The sequence below is a fragment of the Diuraphis noxia genome, unplaced genomic scaffold, assembly GCF_037042655.1.
Source record: "Diuraphis noxia isolate RWA-SAM2 unplaced genomic scaffold, SU_Dnox_SAM2 contig0004, whole genome shotgun sequence".
In the NCBI taxonomy this organism is placed as follows: domain Eukaryota; kingdom Metazoa; phylum Arthropoda; class Insecta; order Hemiptera; family Aphididae; genus Diuraphis; species Diuraphis noxia.
The window spans coordinates 20,791,126-20,807,507 of NW_028301714.1; the positions used below are offsets into that span (position 1 = coordinate 20,791,126).

Genomic DNA, 16,382 nt, shown 5'->3' on the forward strand with positions numbered 1-16,382 from the left:
AGTTTTTTATATACATAGACATACATTTACACATTTACATTATACACATTTTTTTTTTTTTTTTTTTTTTTTTTTTTTTTTTTTTATTTTTATTTTTGTGTCATTATTGTCTAACAGTTTTTGTGAGACTCGCCTGCTTCTGGCTTATCTTCATAGTACTTTTTTATATTTTTGAAGTTGACGGTCTGATAATTTCCTCGAACCTCAACCGTTACCGTGTTGTTGTTGTGTATTTTTTGGATGGTGTATGGCCCATGATATATCAGGAACAACTTATGCGTTTCTTTGTCCTCTGCTGATGACAAGCGGTGCTCTTTGATTAATACTTGGTCCCCTATGTTGTATTGAGGAAATTTCTTTTCTTTGTCTTTATAAGTGTTTCTTATTTCGGCCTTTTTCTGCGTTCGTTTGATGACAATCTGTACCAGGTCTGGTGGTTTGTCATCTCCCTCTGTTTTAGGAAACGCTACTAGTTTGGTCAAAGACAGCTTGGTCTGTTCTTTGAACATTATAAAATTTGGTGTGTATCCCGTGGTAGTATGCGTGGTATGGTTAATCCAATATGCCACGTTATCTAACCACTTGAGCCAGTTTGTATGTTGTCGGTGGCAGTAGGTTCGTAGCAAACGACCAATTTCGCGATTTGCTCGTTCTACCGGATTACTTTCTGGGTGATAGGTTGTGGTGTGGAGAATCTTGACTTTCAATCCCGTCATAATCTTCTCCCACTTGCTACTGGTGAATTGGGTTCCATTATCTGTCAAGATTTTCTGAAATAGTCCAACCGTTGGTATGTACTCCTGTACTAACCGTTTAACAATTGTATCCGTGGTGGCTCTTCTCAGAGGATACAATTTTATGTATTTTGAAAATACATCCAATACTGCTAAAATGTATTTGCAACCTCCTTGACTTCTTGGTAAGGGCCCCATTAAGTCTACTGATACAATTTCTAGTGGTTTTGTAGGGAGAAGACTTAATGTTGGTCCCCTAGACACTATATTGCTGGTTTTTGCTTTTTGACATATATCACACACTTTAATTATTCGTTTGATGTTGTAGTACATATTTCTAAATTGATGATTTTGCTGCAACAGTTTAAACGTCTTATAGGTTCCGCACTGCCCGTAGATTTTATGTGTTTCTGCGACCAAAGGTTTGATCAATACTTCGGGAATTAACAGTTGATATTCCCCGTTGGGTGACTGTCGGAACAATAAGTTCTGATGAATCAGTAAGTTGTGATCGGTTCGCTGAGTTACGCGTGCTCGGAGTTTTTTGATATGTTCATCCTCCTTTTGCAATACTTCTAGATTTTTAAAATGTTCTTTTAACTCATTGCTGTAGTCTAATAGTGAGATTTTGTTGATCACTATGGTCTTTTCCCTCGTGGCGGGGTTATCAGTTGGTGATTGTGGATATCGTGTTAATGTGTCGGCACCGAGGTTTTCTTTCCCAGGAATATGTATGATTTCTAATTGAAATTCTTGTAGATAGGTTGCCCATCGAATTAGTCGAGCGTTAAGTAACTGACAAGTATTTAAAAAGGTGAGCGCATGGTGGTCGGTGAATATCTTAACTTTATGACCAAGTAAATAATTTCGGAATTTCTTGCATGCAAAGACAATTGCGAGAAGTTCAAGCTCCGTGGTATTATAATTCTGTTCTGTTGGTTTCAGAGTTCTGCTTGCGAAACTTAAAGTTTGATGTTCCCCTTTGTCAGTAATTTGGTAGAGCTCTGCGCCGATATGTGTAGTTGAAGCATCAGTGTTAAGATGGAATTCTCGTTGAAAATCGGGAAACTGAATTATTATGTCCTCAAGAAACTTTTGTTTTATGTTCTCAAAAGCTTGCTGCTGTGTGTCTCCCCATACCCATCTTGCGTCTTTTTTGGTTAGTTTGCTCAGGTGTCCCGTGTCTTGTGATAGGTCCCTGATAAACTTTCGATAAAAATTAATGAATCCGATGAAAGCTTGTACTTGCTTTTTTGTCTTCGGTGGTTGAAAGTTTTTTATCGTCTGTATCTTGTCTGGATCCATGGTTATTCCTTTCTGGCTGATAATGTGACCCAGAAAAACAACCTGATTTTTCAAAAACTGCGATTTCTTTTTGTTGATGGTGATGTTATGTTGTTCAAACTTCTTAAATATTTGCTCCAGGTGATACATGTGCTCTTCGAAACTAGTCGAGGTAATATGTATGTCGTCCACATATATTGCAGCAAATTGTAGCACCTCTGGTCCCAGTACTTGATCTAGCACTTTTTGAAACTCTGCTACTGAATTAATGAGTCCAAAAGGTAACACCTTGAACTGGTAGTTCCTGCCTTTGTGTAAAAATGCAGTTATTTCTCTACAGTTCTTTTTCAATGGACACTGCCAATAACCAGCGGTTAAGTCGATCGAACTTAAATATTTCATCCCTTGGAATTTGATAAGTGTGTTATCCATGTTGGTCGGACACTCTCTATCGGGTATGATGACGGTGTTGATTTTTCTAGCATCTAAACATAGTCGAATATCTCCATTTTTCTTTTCTATGCATACAATTGGTGATGACCATGGTGACGTAGATTTTTCTATAATTTGCAGGTCTAACATCCTTTGTATTTCTGCGTCTACTCTAGGTATTCTTGATACGGGTATCGGATAGGGTCGTTGATATATAGGGTCCCCTGGTTTGACGCGTATCTGACACTGGAAGTCGGTGATTTTACCAGGTTTGTCCGAGAAAATGTGTTCATACCTATTGAGTAATGATATAAATGTGTTACTTTCTTGATCGCTTAACACTATTTGGTCGTCATCGGTATTTTCACTTATTTCCACATTGAGAAGATGTTCCTTGATTATCTTTGGTTCTCGGTTGGCGAATGGAATGGTAAGTGGTACGTTATTGACACTGAATTGTATTGTTTGTCTATCAAATTTGATCTGCGCTGAATATTTGTTTAATAAGTCAGCTCCAAGTATTCCTTGTTCATTGAGGCCTTCCACTTGGACGAAGTTAGTTTGTAGGTAAATGTCCCCTATTTTACACTCACAAAATATTTGCTTGGACACTTTGCATATTCTTTTTCCTACAGCGTTACTAATTTGTATCCCCGTGACTGGTAGCTGTGGTATCCTAGGATTTTTTCGTGTGATTACATCAATCACCTCCTTTGTAAGTACGCTTATTGTGGCTCCGGTGTCGACTAACAATAGCATTTCTTCACCCTCAATTTCACATTTTATATATGGACTTATTGATGCATTTGTAGTACTTAGTGAATTTATTGCGTGATTTTCACTACTAGTACTTGCGTCGGTTTGTTCATCACAATTTGCGATCATTTGGTTGACTCGTTCAGTTTGTGGTTGATTATTTGGTCGAGCGTCCTCACGTCGATCGTTGTTACGTGGTGCTTGGTTATTGTTCCAGCGATTATTGCGTGGCGGCATGTTGTTCCATCCACTGTTTCGTGTGTTGTTCCAATTGTTGTTATTTCTTTGTTGATTATTGGAATCGTTTTGGTTGGTTTTTGGCTGACTTGTTTTGTTTTCGGTGGGTTGATCGCCTTGCCCTTCCTCACCTAATACTTTCATGGCTGAAATTATGGTACACTCTGGTAACGATACTAATATAGCCCTGAGGTAACCTGGGTAGTGCCGAGCTATGTGTTTTACTATTTCGTGTTCGGATAACCGTGGTACCTCCAAATGTCGTAACTTCGTTGCCCACGTGGCGAAATGTTCACGGTAATTTGTATTCGTTGGTATGTGTTTTGTGTTTAAACATTGACTCCATACCTGTATTTGTATTTCTCTGGACCAGAACTCGTCAATAAAAGCTCTTTTGAAATCCTCGTAATTACATAGCTGAAATCGTATCGTGGAAAACCAACTGTACGCGTTTGATTTCAAACAGTCTCCCACAACAATAATTTTCTCTCCTACGTACGTTTGCTTAATGGCAAAATATTCTTCAAGTCGGTGTAAGAAATCTCGCGGGTGTATGTCCCGTCCATTTCCAAAAAATGTCGGTCGTGCAATATCTGTGTGATGTAGACTATTGTTATTATTTGTTCCACAGTTATGCGCTGGTGGTGGTGACGGTTGGTGTTCTTGACGTTCATATTTCCGTTCAAGTTCACTTAGCTTTCTTGACCAGTTTTCTTCGATAATTTCTATTTTTCTGGCATTTTCTTCTTCTATATTATTGCATTTTTCTTCCATATTACTGCACTTTTCTTCAAGCTGATTGATCTTTTGCAGTAATTGGTTGACTAAATATTGACTGTTTCTTTCCACTTCGTTTTTAAATGCATTGAATGTTTCTTCTGATATATTCTTCTTAGGTGCCATTTTTTTTTTTTTTTAAAGATGTAGGTTTCTTCTTAATGTACACGATGTAGTACCTTCTTAATCTCGTGGGTTCGACGTAGAAATGTTCTTTCTTACTCGAGCACTGTAGTTGGGCGCCAAATGTAACGAAAACACAACACTTGATTTTTCGTATTTATATTTTTTGCGTGTTTATTTTCATTAACTTTTATGATACAAATATAATTGGGATTTTACAATATTTCTTTTCAATCATTTATACTCTTTACGAGTTTACAACAAAAAATAATTTATTTAGGGGTAACATAGAACATGGGGGGGAATGCGTGTGCAAAGACTCACGGTTTTTATGTCGGGTTTTGAGGTGGCTCGGTTTGGACGGCGTCTTCCCTCAAGACAAATGGTAGGTCTGTCTACTCCGATACAACGGAGGATTGACTGCTACGGAAATTGACACACGGCGTTGGGAACGTTCACTCCGATACAACGGAGGATTGACTGTTACTGGTAGGCTTGTGGGCGACAACGGAACTCTGCAGACGGCGATAGAATGATCCGGCGGCTTCGGTGTGACGTATGACTGGATACTGGCTGCTCTACTCTGACGGTGGCGCTCAGCATGCACGGGCAGGTCGACACCGTATACGACGTGCGGTTGCGGCGTATTAGGGAGTTGCCGGGTCAGACTATATGGTTGAACATCCGTTCTTGTCAATATTGCTATTGGCCGGCTTGTTCCAGTCTGGGGCAAATTTCGCTGTTGTTCGAGTCACAAATAATATCCGTTCTTGCCAATATTGCTATTGGCCGGCTTATTATTATTCTTCGCAGCGGGGAGAACGTTGATCGTATGGTGCTCAGCGGCCTGTATATCTGTTATACTGGGAACGCTGGTCCCGTATAGTTTTGATGTAAACTTGTACCTGATTTCTTTCATTTTTCGGTGGTTTATTCATGTATTTAATGTAAACAGAAGTATCTAAATTATAGTTTAGATTCCCAGGAAAAAGAATATGATACTGGCGATTTAATCCGATGCTTGGTTCGATGCGAAAACTCGCTTTCCCTGTGTGCACCGATACAATGACGTGCGGATGCGCGCCATCTATATATCCTGGCGGCAGACGCGCGTAGTCGCCGAATTGCTTTTCCGCGGCGGTACTCATTTGCGAGTGTTTGTAAATAGGTAAAACTAGAGCGCGCCACGTATTTGATCGCTCCGTTTTATCTCATTACATTGTCCCCTTTTTTATTTTTTTTTTTTTTTTTTTTTTTTTTTTAAATTGGTAATTTGAGGGTGACAAGCAAAAAAAAAAAATAAAAATAAAAACTGAAATTTTGATTCTTTCGAAGACACTGGCCTTTAGCGTTTGTGTTGGCGCTTGTAGTCACGAGTGGCTTTTGTTTTTACCTTGTATAAAAGGCGTTTCAATCGGGTGTTGGACACGTTCTGAAACTCTTTTAAGTGGTCCCTTGTTGCCCATAGGCGTTGCCGGATTTCTTGGAGCGCTTCGGGTTTATCCGTAATCATATCTCTTATCCGTGTAATGATGATTTCTGACTCTGTTTCACTGTGTTGGGAGGAAGTTTCCTCGGTGTCATTTGCTTCTGGGGTTGTGGTAGAGACTTGCTGAATCTCATCTGGAGTTTTGGATTGATCGGGTACTTTTTCCCAACATTTTAAGAATGCATTCCATGTGGTCTCCGTGGCAGAGGGACGTCTCTGTGCTATTACGGTCGGAGGTATCACATATGCTGGTTCCAAGTGATACTGTGTTCTCTTGGCCTCTTCTTGCCGGTAAAACATTGCGATCTTCTTCTTCTGATTAGTTGTCAACAGATTGTCAATGGTAGTCACCTCGATCTTGTTGAGGGCATCTCTCTTCTTTAGCTTGGCCAATGGGATCTGGACGAACATGTTGCTCTGGTCCTAGAAATGAGTTTTTTACCTAGTGGTCTTCTTGGTTACATACATGGTTCTCACAGGCAATTTAGTTTTTTATATACATAGACATACATTTACACATTTACATTATACACATTTTTTTTTTTTTTTTTTTTTTTTTTTTTTTTTTTTTATTTTTATTTTTGTGTCATTATTGTCTAACAGTTTTTGTGAGACTCGCCTGCTTCTGGCTTATCTTCATAGTACTTTTTTATATTTTTGAAGTTGACGGTCTGATAATTTCCTCGAACCTCAACCGTTACCGTGTTGTTGTTGTGTATTTTTTGGATGGTGTATGGCCCATGATATATCAGGAACAACTTATGCGTTTCTTTGTCCTCTGCTGATGACAAGCGGTGCTCTTTGATTAATACTTGGTCCCCTATGTTGTATTGAGGAAATTTCTTTTCTTTGTCTTTATAAGTGTTTCTTATTTCGGCCTTTTTCTGCGTTCGTTTGATGACAATCTGTACCAGGTCTGGTGGTTTGTCATCTCCCTCTGTTTTAGGAAACGCTACTAGTTTGGTCAAAGACAGCTTGGTCTGTTCTTTGAACATTATAAAATTTGGTGTGTATCCCGTGGTAGTATGCGTGGTATGGTTAATCCAATATGCCACGTTATCTAACCACTTGAGCCAGTTTGTATGTTGTCGGTGGCAGTAGGTTCGTAGCAAACGACCAATTTCGCGATTTGCTCGTTCTACCGGATTACTTTCTGGGTGATAGGTTGTGGTGTGGAGAATCTTGACTTTCAATCCCGTCATAATCTTCTCCCACTTGCTACTGGTGAATTGGGTTCCATTATCTGTCAAGATTTTCTGAAATAGTCCAACCGTTGGTATGTACTCCTGTACTAACCGTTTAACAATTGTATCCGTGGTGGCTCTTCTCAGAGGATACAATTTTATGTATTTTGAAAATACATCCAATACTGCTAAAATGTATTTGCAACCTCCTTGACTTCTTGGTAAGGGCCCCATTAAGTCTACTGATACAATTTCTAGTGGTTTTGTAGGGAGAAGACTTAATGTTGGTCCCCTAGACACTATATTGCTGGTTTTTGCTTTTTGACATATATCACACACTTTAATTATTCGTTTGATGTTGTAGTACATATTTCTAAATTGATGATTTTGCTGCAACAGTTTAAACGTCTTATAGGTTCCGCACTGCCCGTAGATTTTATGTGTTTCTGCGACCAAAGGTTTGATCAATACTTCGGGAATTAACAGTTGATATTCCCCGTTGGGTGACTGTCGGAACAATAAGTTCTGATGAATCAGTAAGTTGTGATCGGTTCGCTGAGTTACGCGTGCTCGGAGTTTTTTGATATGTTCATCCTCCTTTTGCAATACTTCTAGATTTTTAAAATGTTCTTTTAACTCATTGCTGTAGTCTAATAGTGAGATTTTGTTGATCACTATGGTCTTTTCCCTCGTGGCGGGGTTATCAGTTGGTGATTGTGGATATCGTGTTAATGTGTCGGCACCGAGGTTTTCTTTCCCAGGAATATGTATGATTTCTAATTGAAATTCTTGTAGATAGGTTGCCCATCGAATTAGTCGAGCGTTAAGTAACTGACAAGTATTTAAAAAGGTGAGCGCATGGTGGTCGGTGAATATCTTAACTTTATGACCAAGTAAATAATTTCGGAATTTCTTGCATGCAAAGACAATTGCGAGAAGTTCAAGCTCCGTGGTATTATAATTCTGTTCTGTTGGTTTCAGAGTTCTGCTTGCGAAACTTAAAGTTTGATGTTCCCCTTTGTCAGTAATTTGGTAGAGCTCTGCGCCGATATGTGTAGTTGAAGCATCAGTGTTAAGATGGAATTCTCGTTGAAAATCGGGAAACTGAATTATTATGTCCTCAAGAAACTTTTGTTTTATGTTCTCAAAAGCTTGCTGCTGTGTGTCTCCCCATACCCATCTTGCGTCTTTTTTGGTTAGTTTGCTCAGGTGTCCCGTGTCTTGTGATAGGTCCCTGATAAACTTTCGATAAAAATTAATGAATCCGATGAAAGCTTGTACTTGCTTTTTTGTCTTCGGTGGTTGAAAGTTTTTTATCGTCTGTATCTTGTCTGGATCCATGGTTATTCCTTTCTGGCTGATAATGTGACCCAGAAAAACAACCTGATTTTTCAAAAACTGCGATTTCTTTTTGTTGATGGTGATGTTATGTTGTTCAAACTTCTTAAATATTTGCTCCAGGTGATACATGTGCTCTTCGAAACTAGTCGAGGTAATATGTATGTCGTCCACATATATTGCAGCAAATTGTAGCACCTCTGGTCCCAGTACTTGATCTAGCACTTTTTGAAACTCTGCTACTGAATTAATGAGTCCAAAAGGTAACACCTTGAACTGGTAGTTCCTGCCTTTGTGTAAAAATGCAGTTATTTCTCTACAGTTCTTTTTCAATGGACACTGCCAATAACCAGCGGTTAAGTCGATCGAACTTAAATATTTCATCCCTTGGAATTTGATAAGTGTGTTATCCATGTTGGTCGGACACTCTCTATCGGGTATGATGACGGTGTTGATTTTTCTAGCATCTAAACATAGTCGAATATCTCCATTTTTCTTTTCTATGCATACAATTGGTGATGACCATGGTGACGTAGATTTTTCTATAATTTGCAGGTCTAACATCCTTTGTATTTCTGCGTCTACTCTAGGTATTCTTGATACGGGTATCGGATAGGGTCGTTGATATATAGGGTCCCCTGGTTTGACGCGTATCTGACACTGGAAGTCGGTGATTTTACCAGGTTTGTCCGAGAAAATGTGTTCATACCTATTGAGTAATGATATAAATGTGTTACTTTCTTGATCGCTTAACACTATTTGGTCGTCATCGGTATTTTCACTTATTTCCACATTGAGAAGATGTTCCTTGATTATCTTTGGTTCTCGGTTGGCGAATGGAATGGTAAGTGGTACGTTATTGACACTGAATTGTATTGTTTGTCTATCAAATTTGATCTGCGCTGAATATTTGTTTAATAAGTCAGCTCCAAGTATTCCTTGTTCATTGAGGCCTTCCACTTGGACGAAGTTAGTTTGTAGGTAAATGTCCCCTATTTTACACTCACAAAATATTTGCTTGGACACTTTGCATATTCTTTTTCCTACAGCGTTACTAATTTGTATCCCCGTGACTGGTAGCTGTGGTATCCTAGGATTTTTTCGTGTGATTACATCAATCACCTCCTTTGTAAGTACGCTTATTGTGGCTCCGGTGTCGACTAACAATAGCATTTCTTCACCCTCAATTTCACATTTTATATATGGACTTATTGATGCATTTGTAGTACTTAGTGAATTTATTGCGTGATTTTCACTACTAGTACTTGCGTCGGTTTGTTCATCACAATTTGCGATCATTTGGTTGACTCGTTCAGTTTGTGGTTGATTATTTGGTCGAGCGTCCTCACGTCGATCGTTGTTACGTGGTGCTTGGTTATTGTTCCAGCGATTATTGCGTGGCGGCATGTTGTTCCATCCACTGTTTCGTGTGTTGTTCCAATTGTTGTTATTTCTTTGTTGATTATTGGAATCGTTTTGGTTGGTTTTTGGCTGACTTGTTTTGTTTTCGGTGGGTTGATCGCCTTGCCCTTCCTCACCTAATACTTTCATGGCTGAAATTATGGTACACTCTGGTAACGATACTAATATAGCCCTGAGGTAACCTGGGTAGTGCCGAGCTATGTGTTTTACTATTTCGTGTTCGGATAACCGTGGTACCTCCAAATGTCGTAACTTCGTTGCCCACGTGGCGAAATGTTCACGGTAATTTGTATTCGTTGGTATGTGTTTTGTGTTTAAACATTGACTCCATACCTGTATTTGTATTTCTCTGGACCAGAACTCGTCAATAAAAGCTCTTTTGAAATCCTCGTAATTACATAGCTGAAATCGTATCGTGGAAAACCAACTGTACGCGTTTGATTTCAAACAGTCTCCCACAACAATAATTTTCTCTCCTACGTACGTTTGCTTAATGGCAAAATATTCTTCAAGTCGGTGTAAGAAATCTCGCGGGTGTATGTCCCGTCCATTTCCAAAAAATGTCGGTCGTGCAATATCTGTGTGATGTAGACTATTGTTATTATTTGTTCCACAGTTATGCGCTGGTGGTGGTGACGGTTGGTGTTCTTGACGTTCATATTTCCGTTCAAGTTCACTTAGCTTTCTTGACCAGTTTTCTTCGATAATTTCTATTTTTCTGGCATTTTCTTCTTCTATATTATTGCATTTTTCTTCCATATTACTGCACTTTTCTTCAAGCTGATTGATCTTTTGCAGTAATTGGTTGACTAAATATTGACTGTTTCTTTCCACTTCGTTTTTAAATGCATTGAATGTTTCTTCTGATATATTCTTCTTAGGTGCCATTTTTTTTTTTTTTTAAAGATGTAGGTTTCTTCTTAATGTACACGATGTAGTACCTTCTTAATCTCGTGGGTTCGACGTAGAAATGTTCTTTCTTACTCGAGCACTGTAGTTGGGCGCCAAATGTAACGAAAACACAACACTTGATTTTTCGTATTTATATTTTTTGCGTGTTTATTTTCATTAACTTTTATGATACAAATATAATTGGGATTTTACAATATTTCTTTTCAATCATTTATACTCTTTACGAGTTTACAACAAAAAATAATTTATTTAGGGGTAACATAGAACATGGGGGGGAATGCGTGTGCAAAGACTCACGGTTTTTATGTCGGGTTTTGAGGTGGCTCGGTTTGGACGGCGTCTTCCCTCAAGACAAATGGTAGGTCTGTCTACTCCGATACAACGGAGGATTGACTGCTACGGAAATTGACACACGGCGTTGGGAACGTTCACTCCGATACAACGGAGGATTGACTGTTACTGGTAGGCTTGTGGGCGACAACGGAACTCTGCAGACGGCGATAGAATGATCCGGCGGCTTCGGTGTGACGTATGACTGGATACTGGCTGCTCTACTCTGACGGTGGCGCTCAGCATGCACGGGCAGGTCGACACCGTATACGACGTGCGGTTGCGGCGTATTAGGGAGTTGCCGGGTCAGACTATATGGTTGAACATCCGTTCTTGTCAATATTGCTATTGGCCGGCTTGTTCCAGTCTGGGGCAAATTTCGCTGTTGTTCGAGTCACAAATAATATCCGTTCTTGCCAATATTGCTATTGGCCGGCTTATTATTATTCTTCGCAGCGGGGAGAACGTTGATCGTATGGTGCTCAGCGGCCTGTATATCTGTTATACTGGGAACGCTGGTCCCGTATAGTTTTGATGTAAACTTGTACCTGATTTCTTTCATTTTTCGGTGGTTTATTCATGTATTTAATGTAAACAGAAGTATCTAAATTATAGTTTAGATTCCCAGGAAAAAGAATATGATACTGGCGATTCAATCCGATGCTTGGTTCGATGCGAAAACTCGCTTTCCCTGTGTGCACCGATACAATGACGTGCGGATGCGCGCCATCTATATATCCTGGCGGCAGACGCGCGTAGTCGCCGAATTGCTTTTCCGCGGCGGTACTCATTTGCGAGTGTTTGTAAATAGGTAAAACTAGAGCGCGCCACGTATTTGATCGCTCCGTTTTATCTCATTACAGCATCAAACATTATTCCAACAAAATTTTGCTAAATAATAAAAAATAAAAAATAAATTTTTTTATGAAAAATTTATGAATTGAAATGATAAAAAATAAATGTTTAACAACTTAAAACTACCTGGAAACAATATTTTCAAAAACAATCATAATTTTTGAATCATTAAGTTTCTTAAGTTAAGAATGATTCACCTGGGATAATTATTTATTTGATTTTTTTAATGGAATCATGAATGAACGTCATTGTTATTATTTTTAATATTTTCAATAAAGATTATTTAGTAAATGTGAATTGTTTTATAGCTGTATAAAACATATGTGTTCAAATACGTAAGATTGAAACCCTAGCTAATACAAAATTTAAATTCTTATATTCAATGATAATTTATTAGAACGAATAGATCATGTACACCTCATATTATAACTAAATTACTCGAAATACATGTACCAAAACGAATGTAGTTAATTATGTTTAGTTATGTTTTCATAATTATGAGTTGTTTTGATTAATTCTTGACACGAATTATTTTTGTTATTCATGAATCCGTGATGCACATAGACATAGGTGATATTATATTAAATGTATAAGATAATAATTTATTTAGTAACGGCTAACGATTAATAGTTGTTCCAATAGTTTAAAGTGATTTTGGTATATATTGGTCTATTAGTGTTATAATTATTATTCTAAATACCTAGCTTTAGTATATTGATTTCACGTGGTGCTTATTATTTGTTGACCAGTGGATAGGGTACGAGGAGAACCGCTGTTGCTCAACAAAGTAGACCGCAGTCAGATGGGACATTATTTGTGCATAGCGTCCAACGATGTACCACCGGCTGTTAGCAAGAGGATCACGTTAAACGTTAACTGTGAGTATTCAGCATCCGCTCAACATCAAATCCCTTTTCAGCAAACCACAAAATCGTTATCAGAAAATTAATTAAATAATTTGAATACTGAAATATACGATATATCCACTGTCCAGGGTTCAAACACACTTGGTGACATTTCATTAGAGTATTGTTGACCAAAATAAATGGTTATTTACAGTACAGTATTCAATGCTTTGAGCACTTTTCCAGATTGGCAATAACTGTGAATTTAATAATAAATATTATAATACATATTACATAATACATGCAAACAACAAGTTGATATAAATAAATTAACTACAAAAATTACTATGGGTAGAACATTTTTGAGGGCAACATTTTGATATTCAAATGAGATGAGTACAAATATTGTTGTTAAAATTTACTAATATCATACAATAATTTTCTCTAATTTTATTTCTTTAATATAATACGCGTATGGTAATTCAAAATTTTGTTTAGCTTACGTTGATTTTATAAATCATTTTTTGTATAAAAGGTTTATTAATGAATATGATACTTATAATAATTAATATTACTAACGACTAGGTCAATGGTTTATATTACCCAGTACCCACGCACTTGAAAATAAGTAGTGTACTGTTATCTATTTGACAGGTGTTACATGTATTATAAAATGAACTCTATAATAAATTGTGTATTATTTATGCAAATTAAATATTGGAGTCATCCATTATTAATAATAATTTAACATTATATACTGTGTTATTAAATGCACACTGGTTTATTTTGATAACGTAAACTGATTTTTTTTTCAGACAAATAAATATTCAGAGTGCAATTAATATAAATTTCAAGCTATTTTTTTTTTAAATTTTTTTATTATCAACATACCTACAATATTATATTTTTAATAATATTATTGTTGATGGTTGATAATAAAAATGGTTTTGATTTTTTTTTTTAACTAAAAAATAAAAATATTTCAATAAGTATTCAATTCTAAACAAATGAGTTTATAATTTATTAAAAAACATTTTTTTTTTTTTAAATGTAGATTTTCAACAAGTGTGCTGAATATATTTGTGTATAAGACTTTTGAATTGTATCTTAGGTGGTATAAGAATAATGTAGTAATATTTTTTTTAAACGCTGCATTTGAGTAATTGGATATTACCATTTACGTTTTATTTTTAACTAAAACATAAAAAATAAAATGCTGATATAAGAATTTATTTATGTGTATTATGTTATTAGAATTTAACAATACATTTTAAAGCCAAGATTTAAAATTATATATTTTAGCAAACGATAAGGAAAACATTTCAAATAGAACTACTTTGTCTATAGGTATTTCAAATATTCATCAATGTTAATTCTTATACTTAAGTAAAAAAAAACGAAAAAAACACCATATCGGGGCACCAATTTTACTAGCCTGATATCAATATTTCATATGGTGTGAAAGTTTGAATTAGCTATTTTCAATATAAAATTATTCCAGATATTATTGTGTATCTAATACGTGTACACATTCGTTGTTTCATTGAATTTGTTCAATATCCAAAATATAGTAATATGCAAAAAATATTAACATTTTTAAAATAAATTATTGTTTAAGTGTTATAACTTATAACTAATATGTTATAAATATATTGTTAATTTAGTATAAATAACTGATATAATTTTATAATATACCATAATAAATCACTTACATTGATAACTCTGATAAACGTTCAACGAACGTTAAACCAAATGTAATAATTGTTTAGTGTTTTTAAAGTTATGATCATTCAATATCATTATGTTTGTGCACATTTCAGTTTCTCCAGTAGTCTGGGTGACAAATCAGATTGTAAGTGCACCACTTAATACACATGTGCGACTGGAGTGTTTTGTAGAGTCGTTTCCCAATTCCGTCAATTATTGGTCAGATGATAAAGGAGAAATGATTCGTCAAGGGTAAGTGCATTTAGTATATACACATATATAAATAATTGGACGATAATTTACTTACCTACATAACATTTAACTATCTACAACTATAAACAGTATAGGTAAACACGATGCTACTCTATACTAGTAAAATAAATATAATAAAAGGTCTTTGTGTGGCACGGTGCTCGGTGCAGTTAATTATTTGTACTGTGGTAAAACATAATCCGACGTCGTTAATATTAACCTTACTAACAAATCCCCGCCTAAAATAACATGTTTTCTCCCTACAGTAAAAACAGGTGCAATAAAATATTATAAACGAGTATATAAAAAAAAAAAATATGCAACAAAACCATAATGAAATATTTAGACAAATTTAAAATTCCTTTAAACATAATATCAACAATTTTAACATTATTATTAAAGCGAAACCTATATAGGCGTGGTAGCAAGTCAGATTCGTGGGCACAACCATTTTGACCAAAAAGCGTCACGGGCATCTTTTATTTGAATGAGTGACTAACTACCGTGGTGCAATGTTGCAAGACAAGTCTTGTAACAACAGTAACTCTGTGCAAATGTTCGTAAAAATCAAAATTTTTCGTATGTCAGACAACACTGATCGCAGTGTGTGCCATGATATATTAAATTTATTTATTTTAAATAATTAAATGTGTCATGGTTTATTCCACGCATATCTGTGAACACTATTTGATTCATATTATCAACAGTAATCAGATAAGAATAAAGCTGAATAGGGAATAATTCACTCAAAAGTAGCCTGTGCCCGTCACGAACCTAGTTGCGTTTCGTCTCAACGGTTGTCATAAACAATGTGGTGTAATTACTATGCGGTCCATGTTTACAGTAACCAGTAGGTAGTTTAGTTTGAGAACTCATGACTAATGGTCGGTATCTGTCGGGTGAGTAACGGCGGATTCCCACTAGTTTTCGTGTCGTGGGCTATAGACAAGTAATAAGTATGTCAGCATTATGTGTGCAGGCGGTAAAACATCTCGCAGTGTCGCAGTGATGTATATGTATATGTCTTGACGACAAAATTTAATATAATAATTTATTTATCTACATATCTCACCGACCACCGTACTACCCCTCACTAACATATAAGTAACCGTAAATTGCCCTTTATCGTTTGCCACTTTCCATATACGTATCGATTTTCTAGTAGTTTAAGGTCTATATTGAATATTATATTGTTTTATTATATATGTGAAATTTCTATAGACGTGGTAGCGTAAGTTGGATTCATGATCTTAGCCATTGCGACCAAAAATCATTACAAGCGTGGATTACTCGGTATCAATGGTTGGTAATAGAATGTCAAAAATGTAATATATAATAGGTAATATTTAATAAAAATATAATTGAATTCCTACGAGTAATCATATTAGGTGTTACTTTTCCATACGCATTTTGATTTCAATGGTGTGCGATTTGGCACACTCGGTTATTCTTTTATAATTTAATATGTTTATTTTATTTTTAATTACAAAATTGATTGTATTGATTGACATATGATTAATAATATTAAATTGAATAGGTACCTAAATATAATAACGTAAATGTTTCATCATTAAATTATTTGAACTTTTTTTTTCTATTTGAACCGACAGGCGACAGCGCCGCGGGAAAAGCTTTCGCATTACTGCCACGGCGCGGCACTGCAAATTATTTGAACTTATAAATAACAAATACAACTATTATTCCT

The 16,382-nt window shown here is 36.1% G+C and overlaps 1 protein-coding gene across 5 annotated transcripts in view; it reads left to right on the forward strand.

Moving 5' to 3' along the window:
* LOC107167252 (neurotrimin-like) overlaps positions 1-16,382 on the forward strand; it is a 227,858-nt gene that overhangs the window by 176,590 nt on the left and 34,886 nt on the right. For all 5 annotated transcript variants that reach the window (XM_089227447.1, XM_089227446.1, XM_089227445.1 and 2 more), the window contains 2 exons: positions 12,623-12,751; positions 14,539-14,677. In XM_089227447.1, coding sequence (XP_089083573.1) covers positions 12,623-12,751; positions 14,539-14,677 — 268 coding nt within the window. The remainder of the gene's footprint in view (positions 1-12,622; positions 12,752-14,538; positions 14,678-16,382) is intronic.